This window comes from Ochotona curzoniae, unplaced genomic scaffold, assembly GCF_017591425.1.
Source record: "Ochotona curzoniae isolate NIBS_2020 unplaced genomic scaffold, NIBS_Ocur_1.0 contig_1, whole genome shotgun sequence".
Classification (NCBI taxonomy): Eukaryota; Metazoa; Chordata; class Mammalia; order Lagomorpha; family Ochotonidae; genus Ochotona; species Ochotona curzoniae.
In genome coordinates, this window is record NW_024464918.1 from 27307597 (window position 1) to 27330435 (window position 22839).

A 22839-nucleotide genomic window follows, 5' to 3' on the forward strand; every position below is an offset into this window, starting at 1 on the left:
GGCTTAACCTGCCACGCTACAGTGCAGGGGCCAGGCTGTGTTCATCTTTAGAGCTCACTATATATCATCCACTAACTTCTAAAAATACTGCTCTTTTTTGTTGAGCTGTTGCCAACAAAAAATTGAATATTCTGTATCTGTATTAGCACCCAAAGTACCCAAACAGCTACCTCTCTGTGCAGCAAGTACTACTACGATTAACTGCTAAATGGAGTGCAACTGTAGCCCTGTGGGTTAAGCGGCTGTTTGAGAAGCCTATATTCCGTATCTAAGAGCAGGTTCTGGTTCCAGCTGCTTGCTTGCTTGCGACTCAGCTTCCTGCTAACGTGCACCCTAGCAGGCAGCAGCTGGCAGGTCAAGTGCCTGGCCCCTACCTGGCATGTGGAGCACCCAGACGGGAATTTCGGGCCCTGGACTTCACCCTGGCCCTGATGTAGCCGTTTGCTGGCATGCAGGGACTGAATCAGCAGATGGAATGCTCTGCCTTCAAGTAGATGGGGGCAAATGTTTAGATTGCTTAAGAAGAGAATATTCTTTGGTCAAAAACGGGCCACAGTGATCAGATTAAAGAAAAGCTTCTGAGCACAGGACTGAATGTTTTTAAAAATGAAACAGGCTCTGAAACAGAGAAATGTCAAGAAAAAGACACTCCCAACAATTTCAGTGAAGCAAAAGCAACCCGACTCACCCCTGTAGCCCTCGGGTTTGTTTGTGGAGCACGCCCAGAACAGCATCCTGGTGTTTATTAGCGAAATGACTTCAGGTGCACAGAGTGTATTGCTGTAGAACGGGAGAAGAACATGAGAAAAACATATGTCTAAGAGGTCAGAAAAGAGACAAAGAACAGCTCACTCACCGACAGAACTCGTCAGAATCCTGGTGATCATCTCCATGAAGGTAAACCAGCAGAAAGCGAAGCTCCCGCTTGGCGTCATTAAGGGCCTGTGAGACAAAGGACACCAGTTACCCTGAAGGTCACGCTGTGAACAGTTAGCTAGCCCAAGAGTCCTCACGGACAGCCACACGTTAAGGAACAAAAAGAAAAACAAGGGGAAAAAAAGGCAAGCGAGAAAGCAGGAAATCTATAGGGCTCCTGCCTTCCACCCTTGACGTTTCTCTTCCTACGGAAAGTCCACGCTAGCAAGCTTTAACAAAAAGGTTTTAGTGATGTTAGCATTCAGATCGTACCAGGCACATCAGACTGGGTAGAATGAGAAATATAGGTTCCCATAAGTGCAGGTTTCCAGTCTAAAGAATCGACCATGTGAAAACCATGTGAGAATCCTGCACTTCACAGCTATAGTATCTTTGTACATAAAACCTTCCTGTGCTAGGAGCTTAAGTTTCAGCCACACTGCAATGCGATGAGGGACTCCCCACAGCATTCTAAAGAGCACAGGATCTCAGAGATCTCCAGAGAGAAGGCTAGGTCTGAGACACCTGTGCACAGACTTTTCCAAGTGCATCCTTCTAGGCACACTGCACGCTGACCCCCATGACTGCAGCGGGAGCGTGCAGGAGCGGTGCTCATGAACTCAGCGCGATGACTCGAGCACACACAGGTGCTCCAGGTTTCTGGAGCGGGGTGGCAGCAGCCAGTAAGGGAACTGTTAGAAAAAAGCAGATGTGGGAAAAAAAAAATCAAAGCAGGAAGCCAATGTCAGCGTTCAGGGTAAGCATTTGTCCTCACTCTCCACTCATGAATAGAACCACCTTTGTGGGCCCAGTGCTGTGGCCTAACGGCTAAAGTCCTCGCCTTGAACGCACCGGGATCCCATATGGGCGCCGGTTCTGGTCCCGGCAGCTCCACTTCCCATCCAGCTCCCTGCTTGTGGCCCGCGAAGGCAGTCAAGGACGACCCAAAGCCTTGGGACCCTGCACCCGCGTGGGAGACCTGGAGGAAGTTCCTGGCTCCTGGCTTCAGATCGAAACAGTACCGGCCGTTGTGGTCACTTGGGGAGTGAATCATCGGACAGAAGATCTTCCTCTCTGTCTCTCCTCCTCTCTGTATATCTGACTTTCCAATAAAAAATAAATTTTTAAAAACAAAACAAAACAAAAAGAACCATCTTTGCCTACACTCACAGTGAATTATCTGCTCTTCTCTAGCAAGTAAGAGATATACCTACCACACATGCAGATTTCATTTTTGTTCCTTTTTCAAAAGGTGGCACTTGGGTCTGTATGGTGGGGGTTGAATGCAACATGCCACACCGAATCCACAGTCTATGCCCTAGCCAGTTCTGTGAGGCACCAAAGAATATTTAAGCTTTGTTTTTAAGGGGCTTACAGTCTAATAAAAGAGGTAAGACACCAAACAAATAGCTGCAATATAAAGTCCTCGAAACTGCTCTAAATGAATAAATAAAGCCACGAAGAACAAAAGGAGTAATATTTTAGATTTGAAGGGAGGGCAGGAGAAGGTACATCAAGCAGGAATGGCTTTAAGAGGGGAACGACAGGAGCTGGCTGAAGGACAGGTAAGATTCCAATTAGTGAAAACGTGAGGAAGGCATTCCAGTGCAGAAAACAGCAACAGGCCAGGCACGGAGGGAGGCAAGTAGAGGCCGTGGTCAGGGAATGTTCTAGGTGGAACCCGGGGACGGGAAAGTTGGGACAGGAAAAGACCTCAAAAGAACGTTGGAACCAGCTGAAAGGTTTGGTCTTTTTTTTTTTTTTTTTGGTTTTTGAGTGACAGAATGGCACGATCAGTGCTGCGTTATGCTCTCCTCTGGGTACAGAATCATACTGGTAAGTTGTGGCACTGACCTGGCTGTACGTTCCCTGGTAGAAGACAGGGTGAGCCCTCCCATATTTCTCTTCAAATGAGTGCATAAATGAAACAATGTCCCCCACGGGGTCAGTGACCCGGCTGCGAGGGTCAGGCCGTATAAAACGAAGAGCAAACCTGGGGAGGAAGGAATAAATATCACATGAATCCAGCTTAATGAAGGGCATCTGGAGGGGCCACTGTGCACAGACTGCTACAACAGAGCCAGAGGCACCGCAACAAGGGAGGCCGGCGGTCTGGGAGTGGACCATCAAACCTGAGCGCAGAGTGCGGCTCCAAAGCCGCCAGACACCAAGTGTTGTTCCACTGTCTGTTTAAGAATGGAAACTACAAGGGTAATAAATTCCAGCACGGCCTCAGCAAATCCTGAGTGCTTTTTGCAGGAAAAAAAAAAAAATCAGACTAGAATGATTGGGAAAGAAACACACAGTGTCTTAAAAGCTCACAGGTCAAACTATACATCCAAATTCCCTAGAAATAACTGGTACCATAGGCACTACCACAAGTGGCTATTCTAAATTTAATTAAATTTTTTAAAAAATTTCAATTCCTTAGTCATACTAGCTACATTTCCAGTATGCAAAACTGTGTGTGGTCAGGGGCTTCCACTCTGAACAGTGTGCGCACACAACATTCCCGTCAGACACTGCTGCTCGGATGCAAAGATTCTGCTGGTTTCCTACTTGCCTCTCCCTCTTAAGCTCTGGGATTCTAACTGTTTAGTGAATACTTCCAAACTGTTCAATTTGTAGATCAGGACTTCAAATCTGACCTTAGAGTCACGGTTTATGATCTTCAAAGGAGCAAGTACATCTTGCTTGCTGGTTTACTGTTGATGGCATCCACGGAGGAAGACATAAAGCTAGCTAACGGGAAGGCCCGCGCACCACACGCCTCTCTCCACAGAGGGCTCACTATGGCGAGCTTCAGAAAGTTTGTGCAAAATGGAATTAAAAGAGACGTTTATCTTGCTAAAATTTTGAAAATCAGTTTTCATAATATACATTTTCTAGAACTTTTGGAAGTACCCTTGTTATCTGTATTGCACTTTTCATTTATCTTCTGGGTTTCTGCAGAAGACAATGGGGCTGGGCCGGGGTGCTACACTGAAACAAGTGGCTCGGAGGAACAGCTGCGGGAACATTAGTAACACATGCCATGCATATTTTCCCCAGGAGAGCAGACAACATTCATTTGTTCATTTATCTTATCGCAGAAAAGGCAACTAAAGTGTGACTTTTTCCTTACAAATCTTGAACCAGTTCCTTAGCCCTTCAACAAACGGCCCACATGCACACACTTTCACTTGGAATTTCTCCGGGGTAACCACATTTATTGACACAAACATTCCAGATCAAATCAGAAACAGAAAACATTAATGTGCACATGGGACAGTGACTGGAAATTCTCCCAGTCACCGATGCTTTCACCACTTGCTCTGAAACTGCTTCAGGATTATCGTTAATTTCTCAAATTCTGAAGAAAGAATAAAGGCTTTTTCTGTTTCCCATTATATTCTACACACACATAATGTAAAATACACTTTTAACAAAATGTCTAATGTCGACTGAGTATTATATGATCCTGAAGGATTTAATCTGATCATTTTTTAAACTATTTTTTTCTTTAGTTTTAACAATCTTTACATAGTTCATTAGGGCAGAATGGTTCAAGGGATCATTCTCAAATAAGACAGGGATGAAGAGAGTATTTAGTGGGTAACTGGTGACCATTAATAACCTGGCTAAAAGCTAGTAAGTCCTTAAGTGGTCAGCTCCATAAAATACCAAGAGGCCAAGGCCAAAGGGTGTGATCTGATCGCACAGCTGGTGAATCCTGACCTCCACACTCCTCCCTAGAGCAGGACTCATGGACAGAAGTACACGCTGCTTGGACGGAAGGCCCTCACATATTTGTAATTACTCATTTATACATCCATCCATCCATCCATATTCATTTGCTGCCCTGTGTGGATGCCAGAAAGCCTGGGGATGGCTCTAGCTCAAACAACCTGATCTTGATCTGCCAAGAAGCCAAGCTTCACACCACACTTTCCAGCCTTAACACTCTTTGAGTGGCGCATAAAGGAAAGTAGAACGGTGAGGGCATGAAGCAAGTGGGTAAATGCACAAAAGGCTTCCGTGACAGCAGCCAAGAGGTTGCCAGGCCTGAGTCAAACACACACAAGGAATATCTGGAGAGGTGCAGCGAGGGAACAGTGGGTAATTTCACAACAAGAGAGTTTGTTGAGCTAGTGAGTAGTCGCATACAGAAGTGGTTCAGGTTAAAAATGCTAGGAGTGTGAAGCTAAGACAACGATGGTTAGGAAGGAAAGGGCAGTAGGAATTAACCAGGGGACGCAGAGGTGAAAACACGGTAGAGGAGGGCAGGGGACACCAGTAAATACAGCCTGGACGATTCTTGTTTTATAACACCTGCCACGATGCTTGAATAATTTAAAATACTTCACACAATTTAAAATACATTGAAAGTTTAGAAAGAGCAGTTCATCTCATGACAAACTACGAGAGTGCACAAAACCCCTTTCAGTTCCAAAGTCTACTTTATTTCTTCTAATACATAAATACAGAGGTACGTACCTAAATATATCAAGTATCGTGTAATACGTAAATCGGAATGGAAGCATTATCAAGTAATAACCCCATCCAAGCAGTCCCTGAAATTCCAAAAAACAAAGTTAGAGACCATTCGCTTGCTACTGAATACTCTGCAAAACGGCTAGGTCAAGGGTAAGTGCTACGGTGCTGTGGGTTAAGTTGTCATTTGAGAGCCAAGCATCCTGTATCTCAGTGCCCAGGACCCCGCCTCTCTTCCGCTCTCAACTGTGCTTGTGGCTAATGCTCCTGGGAGACAGACAACTGGCTGGAAAGACAGACTGGATAATTCTAGGCTCCTGGCTCTGGGTTGGCCTCTCTGCGGATGTTGCAGGTTGAGGAGGAGACAGGCAGAGAAGATCCTCCTTTCTCATTCTGCCTTTCAAATACACAAGCCAGTCTTCACTCTCATCCTTTCACAGGATTTCTTTCTCTGCACTATAGTTTTTGCTTCCTGGATACCTTATGATCTTAATTCATTCGGTAGTATCTTTTTGTTTTTCAAATAACTGCTGTATTAAATTTGCCTCTATACTTTTTCTATGGCTATTCTGTCAAATTCATTTAAAACGTCATCTCCTGGGCCTGGGATAATATAGCTCAGTGGCTGAAGTCCTTCCCTTGAATATGCTGGGATCCCATATGGGCATCAGTTCGAATCCCGGCAGCCCCGCTTCCCATCCAGCTCCCTGCTTGCAGCCTGGGAAAGCAGTCAAGGACGGCCCAGTGTCTTGGGTCCCTGTACCCACGTGGGAGACACAGAGGAGCCTCCTGACCCTGGCTTCGGATCAGCTCAGCTCCGGCTACTGCCACTTGGGGAGTGCATCAGCGGACAAAAGATCTTTCTATCTCTCCTCTTTGTATATCTGCCTTTCCAATAAAAATACATAAACCTTAAAAAGAAAAAAAAGTCAAGTTAAAAAAAAGTATTCTGAACCTGTTAAGATCTATGATCAGAGCAAAATCACTATTCATTAGATTGCAAAGAAGGAAAAAGAAATATACTAATATGGCCACTGTGCTTCAAATCCCAAAAGTTAGACGTAATGCGTGAAAGTGCTTGGTTAACATGGGAAAAGGCAGGGGCCATCACTGTTGTGCCTTGGGATTGACCAACACCTGCAAAGCCAGCATCCCACGTCAGAGTCCTGGTCCAGCTCCCTGCTAATCATGCTTGGGAAAGCAACAGAAGATGGTCTAGATGCTTGGGTCCTCCACCAGCATGGGAGACCTGCACGGAATTCTGGCTTTTAGTGCCTTCGGCCTGGCCTACTGTGGTCATTTGGGGAATGATCCAGTGCATGGAAGATCTCTCTCTCTCTCTGCCTTTAAAAAAAAAAAAAAGATGCAGCCTTTCCAATAAAAATAAATATAAATCTTAAAGATGAGGGAACACTGCACTCCATTTCTAAAATATCAAGTATTCCCCAAAAAGTATCACGATAGCGTACATTTATAAACGTTGCAAGATTAAAAGGAGTGCTTTCCTAGGATTCAAGATACAAGCATAAGAGGTGAGTTTACTTCCAAGAATGAGAGAATTCCCAAGAAATTCTTCAGAGTTCATTTTCAGTACACATATCTGATTTCTGTAACTAGACTGTGAGAAATTAAACAAAAAGGGGGAAAACTCCCACAAGGAAACACCAGGTTACTGAAGCAAACTTTTGATTAAGATTATTAATTTATAAGATTTATTTGTTAATACTTGAAAGTCATAGTTACAGAGAGAGAGAGAGAGAGAAAGGAGAGACAGAGATGGTCCAAAGCTGGGAGCTGGATCTGGCGTGGAGCAGCTGGCATTTTAACTGAAGTCCATGCATACGGGATACCGGTGGCACAGGCGGTAGAAGATCAGCCTACCAGCTTGCTAGGCCCCTGCACTGGACCCATGATTTATTTACTAACTAAAAAAGAATGTATTTTTTGTGGAAAGGCTGATTTAGAGAGAGAAAGAAAAGATCTTCAATTTGCTGGTTCATCACCCAAATGGCCACAATGACCACAGATGAGCCAATCAGAAGCCAGGCACCTTTTCCGGGTCTCCTGCACAGATGTGTGGTCCTAAGGCTTTGAGCTTTCCTCCGTTGCTTTCCCAGGCAATAGGCAGGGAGTTGGACTGGAAGCCTCAGAAACCCAAACAGGTGCCACATGGGACGCTGGTACTTGGAGGGGAAGGATTAGCTGGTTGAGCCTTCACATCAACTTAAATTTATTACTATTATTATTACTAAAGATTTATTTGAAAAGCAAAGGTACAGAGAGAAGAGAAAGAGACTAAGAAAATATCCCCCCACTGGCTCACACTCCTCAAATGGCTGAGACGGCTGGAGATGGGGCTAGGCCAAAGCCATGAGCCTAGGACTCTGACCAGACCTCCTACGTGAGTGTAGGGGCCGAAGGATCTGAGCTATCACTCACTGCTTTCTCAGCCACGTTAGCGTGGTTCTGGATCAGAAGTGGAGGCACCAGGACTTGAACTGGTGATCACACGGAATGCCAGCATCGCAGGCAGCAGATTATCCCATTATGTCACAAACTGATCCCTTGGAGTATTCTTGAAAGGCCTCCTGAATGTAAGGGAACCTCCTTCTGATACTTAGTCCTTCAAAACTGGTCTTGGAGATGTGGCCGAGACCCCCGTAAAGAGCCCAGGCACTCCCTTGACAGCGGGTTTAAAATTAAGTAAGCGAAAGGGGAAAAAAATTAAGTAAACTGAAGCAACAAATAAGTTGGTGAACAGATCCTATCCTAAAAACAGAACTCTATTAAACACGTAGCAAACATTTTTAGAACTATGAATAGCACTAAGACCAAAACCAACAAAATGGAAAGCATCTTCCAAGTAACCGGGAAAAAAACAGAAAAAAAAAAAAAATAGTTTCTATACTAACTTACTAAGCATCCAAAGGAAAGCAATGTACGTACTAAGTCTACCAAGGGCCCAGGTCTAAGTAACGTTTCCTTGGTACCTACCATACAGAAATTGATAGAACCAAATAAATACACTTATAACATCGAAAAGGGGGAAATTCCAGCTGCAAAGCAACTTGCCCTTGGTTGTGGTCTTGAGACAACATAGCTGTAAATCCTGTGGTCAGCTGTATTAACCTGCAGGGGTCGGGATGGAGGTGGGCTGAAGACACTTGGCACGCCCTCTTGCTCATTCAGTCTGTCCTGTACAGCAGCCTGAGAAGGAAAACGGAGAAGCAGGGCTGTTAGCGATGCGCACATCAACCCAGAAGACACGAGGCAACAAACACTTGGTATCTCCTAACAGCATAATCACCACCCACAGGACACCAGAGGAGCCCATGGTGCGGGGACGCAGTGAGAAAGCAGGGAACTGGACTGGAAGCCACATTTACGCAGTAAGTACACTGCACTTTTTTTTCTTTGTAATGAGAAGTCAGATTTACAGAGAGAAGGAGAGACAGAAAGATCCTCCATCCGCTGGTTCATTCCCCAGGTGGCTGCAATGGCCAGAGCTGGGCCAGTGCAAAGCCAGAGCCCAGAGTCTCTTCCAGGTCTCCCATGCAGGTGCAGCGTCCCAAGGCCGTGGGCCATCCTCCATTGCTTTCCCAAACCACAAGTAGGGAGCTGGATGGGAAGCGGGGCTGCTGGGATTAGAACCGGTGCCCATATGGGATCCTGGGCGTGCAAGGCGAGGACTTTAACCACTGCGCCATCGCGCCGGGGTGGGCGCCAGTTCTAATCCCGGCACCTCCACTTCCCATCCACCTCCTTGCTTGTGGCTGGGAAAGCAGTCGAAGATGGCCCAGAGGCTGGGGACCCTGCACCCACATGGGAGACCCGAAAAGAGGTTTCTGGCTCCTGCCTGGCTTCGGATAGGCGCAGCACCGGCTGTTGCAGCCACTTGGGGCGTGAATCATTGGACAAAAGATCTTCCTCTCTGTCTCTCCTCCTCTGTGTATATCTGACTTTGCAATAAAAAAAATAATAATAAATAAATAACTAAATGTTTAGTTTTGTGGAGCAGAGATGGTTTCCAATAAGGAAGGTCCTTGCTCGCACAGCTGGTTCCAGGGGACCAGGGGACCAGGGGACCAGGGGACTGGAGCCTCCAGATGAGGGGTGAGGTGCAGGGTGCTCCTTGGTTAACCCATCTTCACAAAGGAGCATGATGGGAGATGTGTGAGCACTCAGGATGGTGGTGTGCTCTGTCTGCTCTGCACACCTCCATCCTACCCCCACCACACACTGATGCTCACTCCTGGATTGGCCTGGACGCCACCAGGGCTTGCTTGGTTCTCCCTTGTGGGTAATGATTTGCACCTGCCTCTGTGATTCTCAACGCACTGTATTATACCCACAAAAATTAGGTGCTGTGGCATGGTGGGCACTGGTCTGGGACTCAGCTGCTCACTCGGCCAGGACAGCAGTGGAAGACGGCCACGTGCTCGGCCCCTGGACCTCCAGGGAAGATCCAGTTCCTGCTAATATGTCTAGGAAAGCACAAGAAAACAGTTTAAGTAGCTGGGCACCTGCCTCTTATGTAGGAGACTCATACAGAGTGCCTGGCTCCTGGCTTTGGCAAAGAATAGCCCTGGCTATTGCAGCCATTTGGAGAAGAAACCAGCACACGGAAAATGTCTCTCCTGCCAAATAAATCTGAATTACTACAAAAACAAGAAAGATAAACTCTGATCCACAACTTCACATTTATTTAAAAAAAAAAGTCTAAGCAACTGACCATGTTTCTAGGCAATCATTTTTGTGTAAATTTACTTATTTATTTGACAAGTCAGAGAGGAGAAATTAAATACACAAAGATGTTTTCCACTCATATAGGATCCCAGTGCATGCAAGGCAAGGACTTTAGTCATTAGGTTGCACAGGGCCCTGGGCGCTAGTTCTAATCCCGGCAACCCTGCATCCCATCCAGCTCTCTGCCTGTGGCCTGAGAAAGCAGTCGAGCACAGCCCAAAGCCTTGGGACCCTGTGCCTGTGTGGGAGACCTGGAAAAAGTTCCTAGCTCCTGGCTTCAGATCGGCTCAGTTCTAACCACTGCGGTCACTTGGAGAGTGAATCAGCAGATGGAAGATCCTCCTCTCTGTATATCTGCCTTTCCAATAAATATAAATAAATCTTTAAAAAAGAAACCATTTATTCATTGATCTCTTGCTGCAAACTTCAGAGTGCACTTACATGTAGGCCAATGGTTGTTGCAGCCCTGCTCAGTCCTGTCTGACCCTAAGTTCTAGCTCTAATACTCACCAGTAAAGAACAGTAGCCCAAAAGAGACGTCCCAAAGCCCCCGACCCAGGTTTGCTCTTGGCCTGGGGTTCTGTGTGCGCCGGTGGGAGCTGTGGCCAAGTCTGGCATTGCGGGTCTCACCTGAGCATTCACCAGCAGGTGCTGCAGCCTGGCTCCATCCAGCATGCCCCTAGTCCCAGCTTATAATGGGGGTTGCTGCAGCCTAGCCCAGTTTGGCCACCACCCAGTCCTGGACCTAATGTGAACTGACAGGTGTTACATCTCAACCCAGCCCGGCCTGTACTCACTCCTGACTATTGCACCTGCCAGCAAATAGTGCAGATTGTCCAGCCCAGCCCATCCCACAGACCTTACCCACATGTACACCAAGTACTGTAGTCCGGCCTAGCATGGACTGCCCCCAGCCTCAGTTCCTGCACTCATCAGCAATGGCTGTGTCTTAACAAGGGAACAAGCTCTCTCATCAGATCAGTTTCCAGTCATGACTTGGTGGGTGCCTGGCTCAGCCTGACATGGCCCACCTCCAGTCCCCATGTTCCCTAGCTGGTACTGTGGCTTTGCCAAACCATCCTACAACTGTTTCAGCTTTCACTGATGAGTGCTACAGCCAGCCCTACCTGGTCCCCCTCCAGACTCGGCACTCATATGATCCATGGGTGCTATGATCTAGCTTAGCCTATCCCACACCTACTCTGCCTCTCGCCAGCACCAGCAGTTGCTGGGGCCCAGCTGGACACACCCCACACCTAGCCGACACACAAGCCATGTTCATGCAGGACTGCCCCATTTCTGGTTTTCACATTCACCAGCAGGAACTGCAACTCAGCATGGGCATCCCCTTAGCTGCCCTACCACGCCTGGCCCAGCAACACCTTGGGCATGCTGGTGGCTGCTCTGAACCATCCTGGCATGGACTCCTCCCCATCTTGGTCCTTGAATCAAATGCTGCAGCCTACCCCCACCTCCGGCTCTCAGCTAACCAATGGGTATGACAGCCTAGCCCAGCATGGCCTGCACCCCATCCTGACTCCTGTGTATGCCAGCATACTGCGGTTTGGCACAGCCTTGCCTGGACCACTCCCCTCCCTCTGCAGTCAGCCAGCCAACACACCTGCGGACAAGTGAGGCAGGCTTGTTTAGCCTGGCCTACAGGAAGCACAAACTCTTGTGCTCAGCAGTGGGAGCTACAGCCCAGTAGGGGAGTTCCCCAAGCTCTAGTGGGTCAGTCCACTGCGAGAGCAGGGAAAGATGGCCCAGTAGCTTGGCCCCTGCAGCCAAGACGAGGGAGACATGGAAGAAGCCTCTGGCTTTGGATGGGCCCAGTGCCAGCCACTGTAGCCACTGGAGGAGTGAACCAGCAGATGGGGAATCTCTGGTCTCTCCCTCTTATGTAACCCTTTCAAACAAATACATCCTCCAAACATAGTAACAAAAACAACTTCCAGGCAAAGATAAGGATTTTTAAGAGCTTCCACCTGCCACAGTTAGATCTGACAGTATCCTAACACTTAAGCAGCATCCTAACACCTAACTCTCACCATGGGTGACACTGATGGTATTATACATAAATAACACACACTAGGATGTGTATATACTCACACACACAGAGGACCGAAAGGCTACACATTAACATTTAACACTACCCATCCATGAAGCAACAGGAATAAGGTTAATTTTTAATAAGGTTAATTGTGGAGTCCTTTCCCCTGCGTGGGCGTGCATCCATGATAAATAAAACAGAGCAGAAAAGTAAAAACTCAAACTAAAGTTCTAAGAAAAATTATAATATTAACAAAAGGTATTGTATGAAAGTTCTAACAGCCTGTTTTAAATACAAAACAGTCAAACCTCAAAAAAAAAAAAAAAAAAAAAAAAAAAAGCTGTTTTGGGCCTGGCACAGCCAACAGATTCTCTATTAAGAGTTAAGATGTATCAGGTTTGGTGTTATATGCTGGGAATATAGCAATTAACACTACAGAAAGGGCACAGTGCTGTAGCATAGTGGCTAAAGCCCTCACCTTGCACGCACCAGGACCCCTTATAGACACCGGTTCTAATCCTGGCGGCCCCACTTCCATCTAGCTCCCTGTTTGTGGCCTGGGAAAGCAGTCGAGGATGGCCCAAAGCCCTTTTTGGCTACTTGGGGAGTGAATCAGTGGACAGAAGATCTTTCTCTGTCCTTCTCTCTGTAAATCTCACTTTCCAATAAACAACTAAATCTTAAAAGCAACACAGAAAAAATAAATCCCTGCTTTCTTGCAACTTACATTCTACCTTAAGCAATAACCAAAATCATAGGAACTGTGCTATAATTCTTGACTAACACTGTGATAAAGTCCCACCTAACTAGTTCAAACGATCAAGTAAAAGAAGTCAAAGATGCTGGTGATGCACTACCTAGAAGAATCAAAACACACTTTAAGACACGTACTAAGAAGGTTCACATCAAAGCATCGGGTTAAAAAATACACAAGGGCCCAAGCGGCAGCCTAGTGGACAAAATCCTCACTCTGCTTGTGCTGGGATCCCGTATGGGTGCAGGTTCGCGTCCCTGCTGTTCCACTTCTCTTCCAGCTCCCTGCATGTAGCCTGGGAAAGCAGTGGACTTTTTTTGGAGCCCTCTGATATTACAAATAGTACTTTCTACATTGTCTAGTTCCTACAACTTTCAAATACCCACATTTCTAATGGAAGGTCCTTTCTGCTTCCTCATGATTTTTTTTTTAAATAAACTGCTTAATATGCATTGGAAAATTGGCATTGCTTGTGTATACTAACCTTTTTATGGAAAACTGAACTCTAAAATGAAAAAAAACATATATATATATATATCTCCCCAAAAAATAGCTTTTTGAGGAACCTCAAGAAAAAATGAAGGGAAGATGCATTGAAGGATTTGGTTATTATTTTTTTCAATGATTTTATAAATGTTCTTCATACTATTTACCTCTTCTACACACTCCTTAACTACTCAGGGGTAAGTATGAAAAAAAAGTCTATTGAAGGAATAAGAAATATCCTGCTATGGCAAAACATGTTTTGATGGTTTATCAGAACAGAGAGAGAGAGAAAAAAAAAAGAGCAACCCAACTGAGAATAAATCCTATTATACCTCTATGTTCCAGTTATGTTGTTCCAAGGTGTGGCGACACTGATCCATAGATTCTATACCCGTCAGATCCTGCAAAGAATAAACAATAAGTTATTCAGGCATAAGCCAGCATTGTATATCTGTGCTCTTCACCCTTCAGGAAATATTTGTATTAGGAACAGATGGAGGAGTATGATGAAACTCCACTGATTCAGAACTTATCCAATTATCTATTTCAGACCAATAACAATAACGATAATAAAAATAAAAAATAACTTCTAAAACTTCAAGACTTTTCAATTCAGAGGACTACTAGTTAAAATCAGTACTGTCGTAAAAGTCAATGTTGTCACAAATTCAAGCAAAAAAATTAAACTGACTAAAGCGATGTTCTTTAATGCCATTCTTTTATGTAGTACGTTTATACTGCACAAGGCTGCAATGGAGCTTTCCTACAAAACGCCACGCTTTTCATCGACTTAGCTAATTTAATCTGGTTTACGATGCAAATTGCACAAAACTCCCACCCCCTTCTCTGAGGATGCCAAGGTGCCACCTGGACCCTAAGCTCCTTCAGGCCCTGGAAGTGCAGACGTTCCCGTGGAAGCCTTCGTAGTTGTCTCCCCTCTAACTCCCTGCTGATCCCATCCAATCCCCGGCCCCCAACCACCTTCTGTTTTGATCACTGTATTTATTTCCTTGACAGGGAGAAGAGATGGGGGAGAAAGTAGGTGTGTGAATGGTCTCCTATCTGCTGCTTTACTCCCCAGATAACAACGGTTCGGGCTAAAAGCCAGGAGCCTGTAGAAGTCTCAGGAGGGAAAGAAATGAAAGCTATTGACAGTTTACTTGCGGTGTTATGAAAACTTTCATTAAAGAGATTCTGGCTATGGGAAGAAAATATGCTAAATGGAAGATAAAATAGAAAATAAATGGTCACAACCTGATAACCCAGGAAGTGCCAAGTTCGAGGGATGAAACAGTCAAGGACAAAGGTGCCAGCTTGGCTGAACTGGAGGGAGCAGGGTCGCATTCAGGTGGACATGTGCTACTCAACCGTCGAGGATCTGGCGGCCCAGAGATGAACTCGCCCGTCTAGAAAGGGCGGTTGTGGGAAGGCCTGGGCCTGCCATCTGCCTCTGGCTCCTGCCTTCCCACCAATGCCCATCCTGAGAGGCAGCAGTGAAGGCCCAGGGACTGTAGTCCTGGGTGCCATGCCTTCTTGTTGGCTTTGTCTGGCAGAGCTCAGCTGTTGCAGGCATTTGGGGAAAGAACCAGCAGCTGGATGACCTGCTCCACCCCCTTCCTGTTACTCTTTCAAATACATACATAAATTCTTTAGAGTTCGCTAAGTAATACACAAACTTGCTAATAAAAGTTTTCAACTTTAAAATCTGTAAAAATTTCAATGTTGAAACTGAGAAACTCTGTAAAGAATTCTAGTGCACTGCGACGAATCACCAGCTGTGGGCCTTGTGTGGTAGCCTAGTGGTTAATGTACTCGTCTTACATGCCAAGGGATCCCATGCGGGCGCCAGTTCCTGTCCTGGCTGTTCCACTTCCCATCCAGCTCCCTGCTTGTGGTCTGGGAAAGCAGCTGAGGACAACCCAAAGCCTTGGGACCCTGCCACCCATGCCGGAGACCTCGACGGAGTTCCCTGCTTATGCTCTAACCTGGCCCAGCCCTGGTTGTAGGGGTTTACGAGCAGTGAACCAGTAGATGGACTATCTCTTTCTGTCTCTCTGCCTTTAAGGAGACAATTTAAAAACAGGTTTTTGTTTTGTTTTGTTTTTCACAGAGGTGGCCTGGAATCTACAACAATACTTCACACTCAGTAATTACATAACTTGGAACAATCCGAGTAACTTGGAACTTGGAGCAACTTGAAACAACCTGAGTCTGGAGATGGTATTGTGGCACAGCATGTGAAGCTGCCTCCTGAGGCACTGGCACCCCACAGGGCCTCTGCCTCTTGTTCTGGCTGCCTGGCAACCGTCCCATGATGCACCTGAGGCTCACTTCCTCACTGTATACAAGAGGGTGGAGCCCCATGGAGATGACCATTGCAGCAAAACTTTGCCCATTTGAATATTCAATTTCAGCATCCCCCATACACCATAAAGGGGTATCCCCAATTTCCATGGACTTAGCCACAAATGCCAAGCTTTCCTGAGGAACAGAGTGCTCATTCACTTCTAAATGCCTTTTCACAGTTTTGAATAAATGCTGCTCCCTTTGTCCCACTTTATCTTACATTCTACTTCTAATTTCTTCTCTAACTCCCAGAAAAGAACTTGGGAGTAAATCAAGCTGCAAACACTATTTCCTACAACATACTTACAAATGCCAGAGGCCGGCATGGTTGCATAGGAAGCTAAGCCTCTGCCTGCAGTTGCTGGTAATCCCTTATGAGCACCAGTTCAAGCCCTGGTTGCTCCAGTTACAATCCAGCTCCCTGCGATCCCTTCACCATCACCCACATACAGGACAAAAGGGAAGAAGAGAAAAATGGAAACATCTGTCCAACTCACCTTCCCCAGGCCCCGACCCTCCTCACCCCGATCAGTGGTCCTTACGTGTCATCCCTGTCAAATTTGTAAACATCAAAGTGAAAACTAAATTCTTAAAAATCTAGTTCTCTTATGGCCTGGGAAAGCAGCAGAGGATGGTCCAAGTTTTGGGTCCCTATATTCATGTGAGAGACTTGAAAAAGGCTCCTGGCTCCCAGCTTTGAACTGGCCCAACTTGGTCACTGCACCAAAAGGGGAGCGTACCGACTGATGGAAAATACCTGTGTCTCTTCTAACTCTGCCTTTCCACTAAAAATAAATAAATCATAAAAGCAAGACTACTCTCCCAAATCCACTTATTTCATAAAGGGACATTTCTGCATAAATTTTCAATCCCACTCTATTATTCAGTATTTCCCAGAAATATAAAAATGAGGACACATGTGCAATTTAAAATTCTCAGAGCTGGCACCATGGTGCACTATGGTAGGCTTCTTACTGTGCCACTGCCAACCCATATGGCTGCCAGTTCAGGTCCCAGCCACTCCAGATCCAGCTCCCTGTTTTTGGCCTGGGAAAGCAGCAAAAGATGGCTCAAGTCCTCGGGCCCTGCAGGCACGTGGGAGATTCAGCCCCTGGCTTCAGACTGGCTCAACTCCGGTTACTGTGACCCCTGGGGGTGAAAGCCAGCAAATGAATGGGAGACTCTCATCTTTGGCTGCTTCCCCAGCCACAAGCTGGGAGTTGGATAAGAAGAAGAGGAGCTGGGACTAGAGTGCTGCAGGCAGAGGATTAGTCTATTGAGTCACTGAGCTGGCCCTTGCAAGTCTTCCACTTCTGGTGTGACTGTTAATTTTATTTTCAAATTGTTCTGAGTGCACAGGAATACAACTGGTTTTGATACACTGGTCTGTACTTTGCAATCTTGCAGAACTTGTTTATTCTGGTAGATTTGGGAGGGTGTCTACCAAGAAAGGGGCAGTCCTTGAGATTTTCATTTTTTTGTAAGTTTTGCTTTTTTTTAAAATTTGAAAGGCAGAACCACGGAGAGAGACACTATGGTCACAGCTGCCAGGGCTAGGCCAGACGACAGCCAAGACCCAGAAGCTTCATCCACATCTCCCACGTGGGTGCAGACCCAAGCATTTAAGCCACATTCGGCTGCTTTCCTAGGCATATCAGCAGGGAGCTGGCCTGGAAGTGGAGAAGCCAGGACTCAAAGAGGTGTCCATGTAGGATGCCAGGATTACAGCTGGCAGCTTAACAGGCTACGCCACAATGACGGCCCTAAGGGTCAAGTGCTTTTCTGCAAAGATCCTAAGTCATTTAATGGGTAAGAATAAATTTTTAACAAAACAGCTTGGAAAAACATATATCCATAAGCAAAATCAGGTCCCTTCTGCCACATTCAATAACTGAAAATTAATCATATACTATAAGAGTAAAACTACAAGGGCTCCATAGAGGTGGTGCGACCAGCATCCCATCGGGGTTCCGGTTCGTGTGCCAGCTGCTCCGTTCTGATCCAGCTCTCCACTGACGGCCTGGGAAAGCATCACAGGCTGACCCGGTCCTTGGGACCCTGCACCCATGGAAGACTGGAAGAAGCTAACAGTTCTCAGCTTCAGATAAGCTCACCTCTGGCCATTGTGGGCATCTGGGGAGTGAATCAGCAGATGGAATCTCTGTCTTTCCTTGTCTTTGAAACTCTGTCTTTCAAATAAGAAAAATAAATCTTCTCTACTCTAGACCTAAGAGCCCCGCAGGCAGGTATGCTGGGATAATGGCCAGCGTCTCACTGGGATGGTATGCAGTCTGGCTGGTACGGCCTCATTTTTTTTGTCTCACTACTCGCCCTCACTGGCACCATTCTTTTCCTCCATGGGCAAAAGGACTGTGTTTCCACCTGGTTTCTAACCGGGACCTTTCATATGTGAGGTGAACATGATAACCACCACACTACGGAAAATCTTAAACAATTAAAAAAAAACCTCCAGGACCCAGTACTGATAAGCAGCCACCTGCAATGCCTCAAACAAGGACACTGGTTAGTTTTACTTCTGACTCAGCTTCCTGCTAATAATGGCCTAAGTGCTTAGGGCTCTACCATCATGTGGGAGAACTGCATGGAGCTCCTGGCTCCTGGCTCCAGGATTTGACCTGACCTAGCCCTAGCTGTGACCAGCATTTGGAAATGAACCAGTAGATAGAACATATCCCTATGACCTAGACTTTCAAATAAATAAATACAACTTGCATTTTAACTGCTGATTAAGATGTCAGTTGGGGGGGCCCAGCGCAGTGGCCTACTGGCTAAAAGTGCTCACCTTGAATGTGCCGGGATCCCACATGGGCGCCGGTTCTAATCCCAGTGGCCTTGCTTCCCATCCCGCTCCCTACCTGTGGCCTGGGAAAGCAGTAGAGGATGGCCCTAAGCCTTGGGACCCTGCACCTGTGTAGGATACGTGGAAGAGGTTCCTGGCTCCTAGTTCAGATCGGCACAGCACCGGACGTCGCGCTCACTTGGAGAGTGGATCATCAGACGGAAGATCTTCCTCTCTGTCTCTCCTCCTCTCTGTATATCTGACTTTGCAATAAAAATAAATCAATCTAAAAAAAAAAAAATCAGTTGGGACACTCCTATCCCACATAGAGCACCGAGTCCCATCGCTGTCTCCGCTCCACATCCCATCGTTCCACCTATGTGGTCCAGAAGCAGCAATGATGGTTCAGCTAACTGGGTCCCTCCCACCACGTTACCAACTTCAGTTTCTGCCCGGCCCAGCCCCAGCTGTTCTGGCCTCTGGGAATGAGAGCTCCCACTGTGATTTCAGCTCTGTCTCCTTGCCTCTCAAACAAGCAATTTTTTAAAAGACTGAGCAGAGGATTTGAATATGTATTTCTCCAAACATACAGACAGAAATAGTCAATAAGCACATAAAAAATGCTCAACATTTTTCTTTGGGGAAATACAAATCAACACCATGCGAGTCTCCACACTCACCACGACAGCCACAATCAGAGACAGATAATAAATGGTGAGCATGTGGAGAAACCCGATCCCTCCCACACTCCTGGGGGAAACAAAACATGGTGCAGCTGCTTTAGCAAATAATTCGGCAATCTCTCATAAAGTTAAACATAGAGCTATGGTATGATTCAGCAATCCAATTCTCGGTATATATCCAAGAGAAATCAAAATACATCCACACAAAGAGTAGGGCACTACCACTACTTTTTTTTTTAAGATTTATTTTTATTGGAAAGGCAGATCAGATTTACGGAGAAAAGAGACAGAAACAACTTTCATCCGCTGGCCCACCCCCCAAGTGGACACAGTGGAGAAAGCTGAGCAAATCTAAGGCCAAGGGATCTTCCGGGTCTCCCACATGGGTGCAGGGTCCCAAGGCTTTGGACCATCCTCTGCTGCTTTCCCAGGCCACAAGCAGGGAGCTGGATGGGAAGCGGAGCAGCCAGGACATGAACCGGCGCCTACACAGGATCCTGGCACGTGCACGGCAGGATTTAGCCACTAGGCTATCACAACAGGCCCCCTGCACTAACAATCTTATCAGCATTATTGATTGTAGACACAGGCGCTGGTAAGGCTGCTGTCCACAGACGCTGACTCATGTCTTGGCTCCTCCACTTCTGATCCAGTTCCTTGCTTATGGCCTGGGAAAGCAGCCCAGGATGGCTCAAGTCCTGGGCCTCCTATACTCATGTGGGATACCTGGAAGTTGATCCTGGCTCCTGGCTTCAGATCAGCTCAGCTCTGGCCATTGCAGCCAATGGGGAGTGAAGCAGTGGATGGAAGATCTTTCTCTGTCTCTTTCCTTATCTCTAAACCTGACTTTCCAATAAAGGGCAGAGGATTTAGCCACTGAGCCATCGCACCTGGCCCATGACGGAAAATCTCTGTCTCCATAAATCTGATCTGCCTTTCCAAGAAAAATCAGGCTGGACTACAACACCCATCGGTTCACGTGCAAGACGGGGCTGGAAACACAACTGACCCAGCAACTGAAACGACCAGCATGTGCATAAGCTGATTGGGGCGACGGACTGTGCCGGACCCTGTACTGGCAAGCACACTGAAGAATCAGGTCTGGGATCACCTCAGATGAAGTTTCACTGGGGATCTCCCCAACTGAACTGCTGATCTCAGAATCCCAACCATGAAGAGACTGTGTCAGCCAGCGGATTCTGAATAGATTTCATCACGCTTGGAGCAGCGAGATTGGCACCAATTCAGAACTGTTGAACTATCAAAACTGCTTGGGCAGGACCCTCGGTGCGTGCCCCACATCGGGGACCTGGGATGGGAGGGAGGCTGCGGGGGGTGGGGGGTGGGGGGGGCCTTTTCCCTTTATTTCTCCCCTGACCCCAGACACGAGGGAGGGAAATGATATCAGTGTGAAAACAATGGCATTACCCACTTTCCTGTAGGCCTTGACCCTTTGTACCCTAAGTAACTAAGTAAGATTATAAAAAAAAATAAATATATAAAGTAAAATGAAAAAAAAAAAGGAACGAACATGTTCCTGAAGTCATTCAGTCTCAAATTTATGTGTGTGTCATTAACACAGCTCCAGCAACCTCACAACTACACAAAAGGGTTTTCAAAAGATTTCGCTTATTTAAAAGGCAGAATGACAGAGGGAGAGACGAGAGACAGTCCCCTTTCGCCCTCCGGCCCACCGCTCCAACGCCTCCGCCTAGGGCACTGCAAGGGGCAGGCACACATCCCTAGCAGCAGCTCAATCCCCTGCACCACACTGCCTGCCCCACAATGTCACCTTTAAATACAAATGAAGACTCACAAAAACCATCAGTAATCTTACACGCATCATGAAAAAATCCTGCTTTAACTGCCGAATCAAGGAAAAACAAAATTTGGAAGCAATGATCACAGCAGCTTTTCCCTGATTCTTGATCCATCCCACCCTGATCAACCATGTTAACATCATCTAAAATGAAAACAAAACAAAACAAAAATCCCATTTTACCAATTATTACAATTCAGCATAAAGTTCATCAGCAATGACACCAACAGGCAGGTTAGTGAAACAGCACAAGAGGGCTACTCAAGTAAGTGGGGGAAAAACCGAAACTGGAATTTCATCACAGATCATACAATAAATACCACTGATTAAATCCATAAAGGGTTGATTCTTAAGAAGAAAAGAGCAACCTATCTTATCTGTCTTAAAGAGAACATTTTACAACTTCAGTAAGAGGGCATTCTTAGGGCCCGGCGCGATGGCGCAAGTGGTTAAAGGTCCTCGCCTTGCACGCCCGGGATCCTATATGGGCGCCGGTTCTAATCCCGGCAGCCCCGCTTCCCTTCCAGCTCCCTGCCTGTGGCCCGGGAAGGCAGTCGAGGATGGCCCAAAGCTTTGGGACCCTGCACCCGCGTGGGAGACCCAGAAAAGGCTCCTGGCTTCGGATCGGCATAGTATCGGCCCGTTGCGCTCACTTGGGGAGTGAATCATCGGACGGAAGATCTTCCTCTCTGTCTCTCCTCTCTGTATATCCGCCTTTCCAATGAAAAAAAAATAATAAAAATAAATCTTTAAAAAAAAAAAAGAGGGCATTCTTAAAAAAACAAAAATAGAAAATTCATTGCCAGAAAGAAAAAAAAAAGTACTAATTTGATACAATATACAAATTATACACAAATTCAGGAGCAAAGATGACAAAGTATGAAAAACATAGTGGCAAGGCCCGGCACAATAGCGTAGCAGCTAAAGTCCTCCCTCTGAATACACTGGGGACCCACATGGGCTCCAGTTCTAATCCTGGCAACCCCGCTTTCCATGCAACAGCAGTCAAGGACATCCCAAGCCTTGGGACCCTGCGCCACGTGGGAGACCTGGAAGTAGCTCCTGGCTCCTGGCTTCGGATTGGCCCAGCACCGGCCGTTGCGGTCACTTGGGGAGTGAATCATCGGACAGAAGATCTTCTCTGTCTCTCCTCCTCTATGTATATCTGACTTTCCAATAAAAATAAATGAATAAATAAATCTTTAAAAAATAAAAGTAGGGCCCGGCGCGATGGCGCAAGTGGTTAAGGTCCTTGCCTTGCACACCCGGGATCCCATATGGGCGCCGGTTCTAATCCCAGCAGCCCCACTTCCCTTCCAGCTCCCTGCCTATGGCCCGGGAAAGCAGTCGAGGATGGCCCAAAGCTTTGGGACCCTGCACCCGCGTGGGAGACCCAGAAGAGGCTCCTGGCTTCGGATTGGCATAGCATGGGCTGTTGCACTCACTTGGGGAGTGAATCATCGGAAGGAAGATCTTCCTCTCTGTCTCTCCTCTCTGAATATCCGCCTTTCCAATAAAAAATAATAAAATTAAATCTTTTAAAAAAAAGTAAAATAAAATATTACAACTTAAAAAAAAATATATAGAAACAGTTGATGGATTTGCTGATAAGCTCAGCACTTCCTCCCTTATCCCATATGACTCTCAGTGTAGAAAGTCTGAGGCCACTAATAAACTTGGGCTTTTGACCATCAGTCAGAGTTCACATGTGTGTGTTATTATTGGCCCTGTGCACCAAGTCCATCCTGTGGGACAGCGACAATATCC

General features: G+C 46.5%; 1 protein-coding gene across 2 annotated transcripts in view; it reads right to left on the bottom strand.

Annotated features, from left to right (window-relative positions):
* FAF2 (Fas associated factor family member 2) overlaps window positions 1-22839 on the bottom strand; it is a 43073-nt gene that overhangs the window by 12322 nt on the left and 7912 nt on the right. The window contains exons 2-7 of one of the 2 annotated variants that reach the window (XM_040965385.1): window positions 13757-13825; window positions 8461-8595; window positions 5392-5468; window positions 2770-2908; window positions 857-942; window positions 689-780 (exon numbers count right to left, since the gene is read on the bottom strand). In XM_040965385.1, coding sequence (XP_040821319.1) covers window positions 689-780; window positions 857-942; window positions 2770-2908; window positions 5392-5468; window positions 8461-8595; window positions 13757-13825 — 598 coding nt within the window. The remainder of the gene's footprint in view (window positions 1-688; window positions 781-856; window positions 943-2769; window positions 2909-5391; window positions 5469-8460; window positions 8596-13756; window positions 13826-22839) is intronic. The other variant, XM_040965465.1, reaches the window with a different exon arrangement.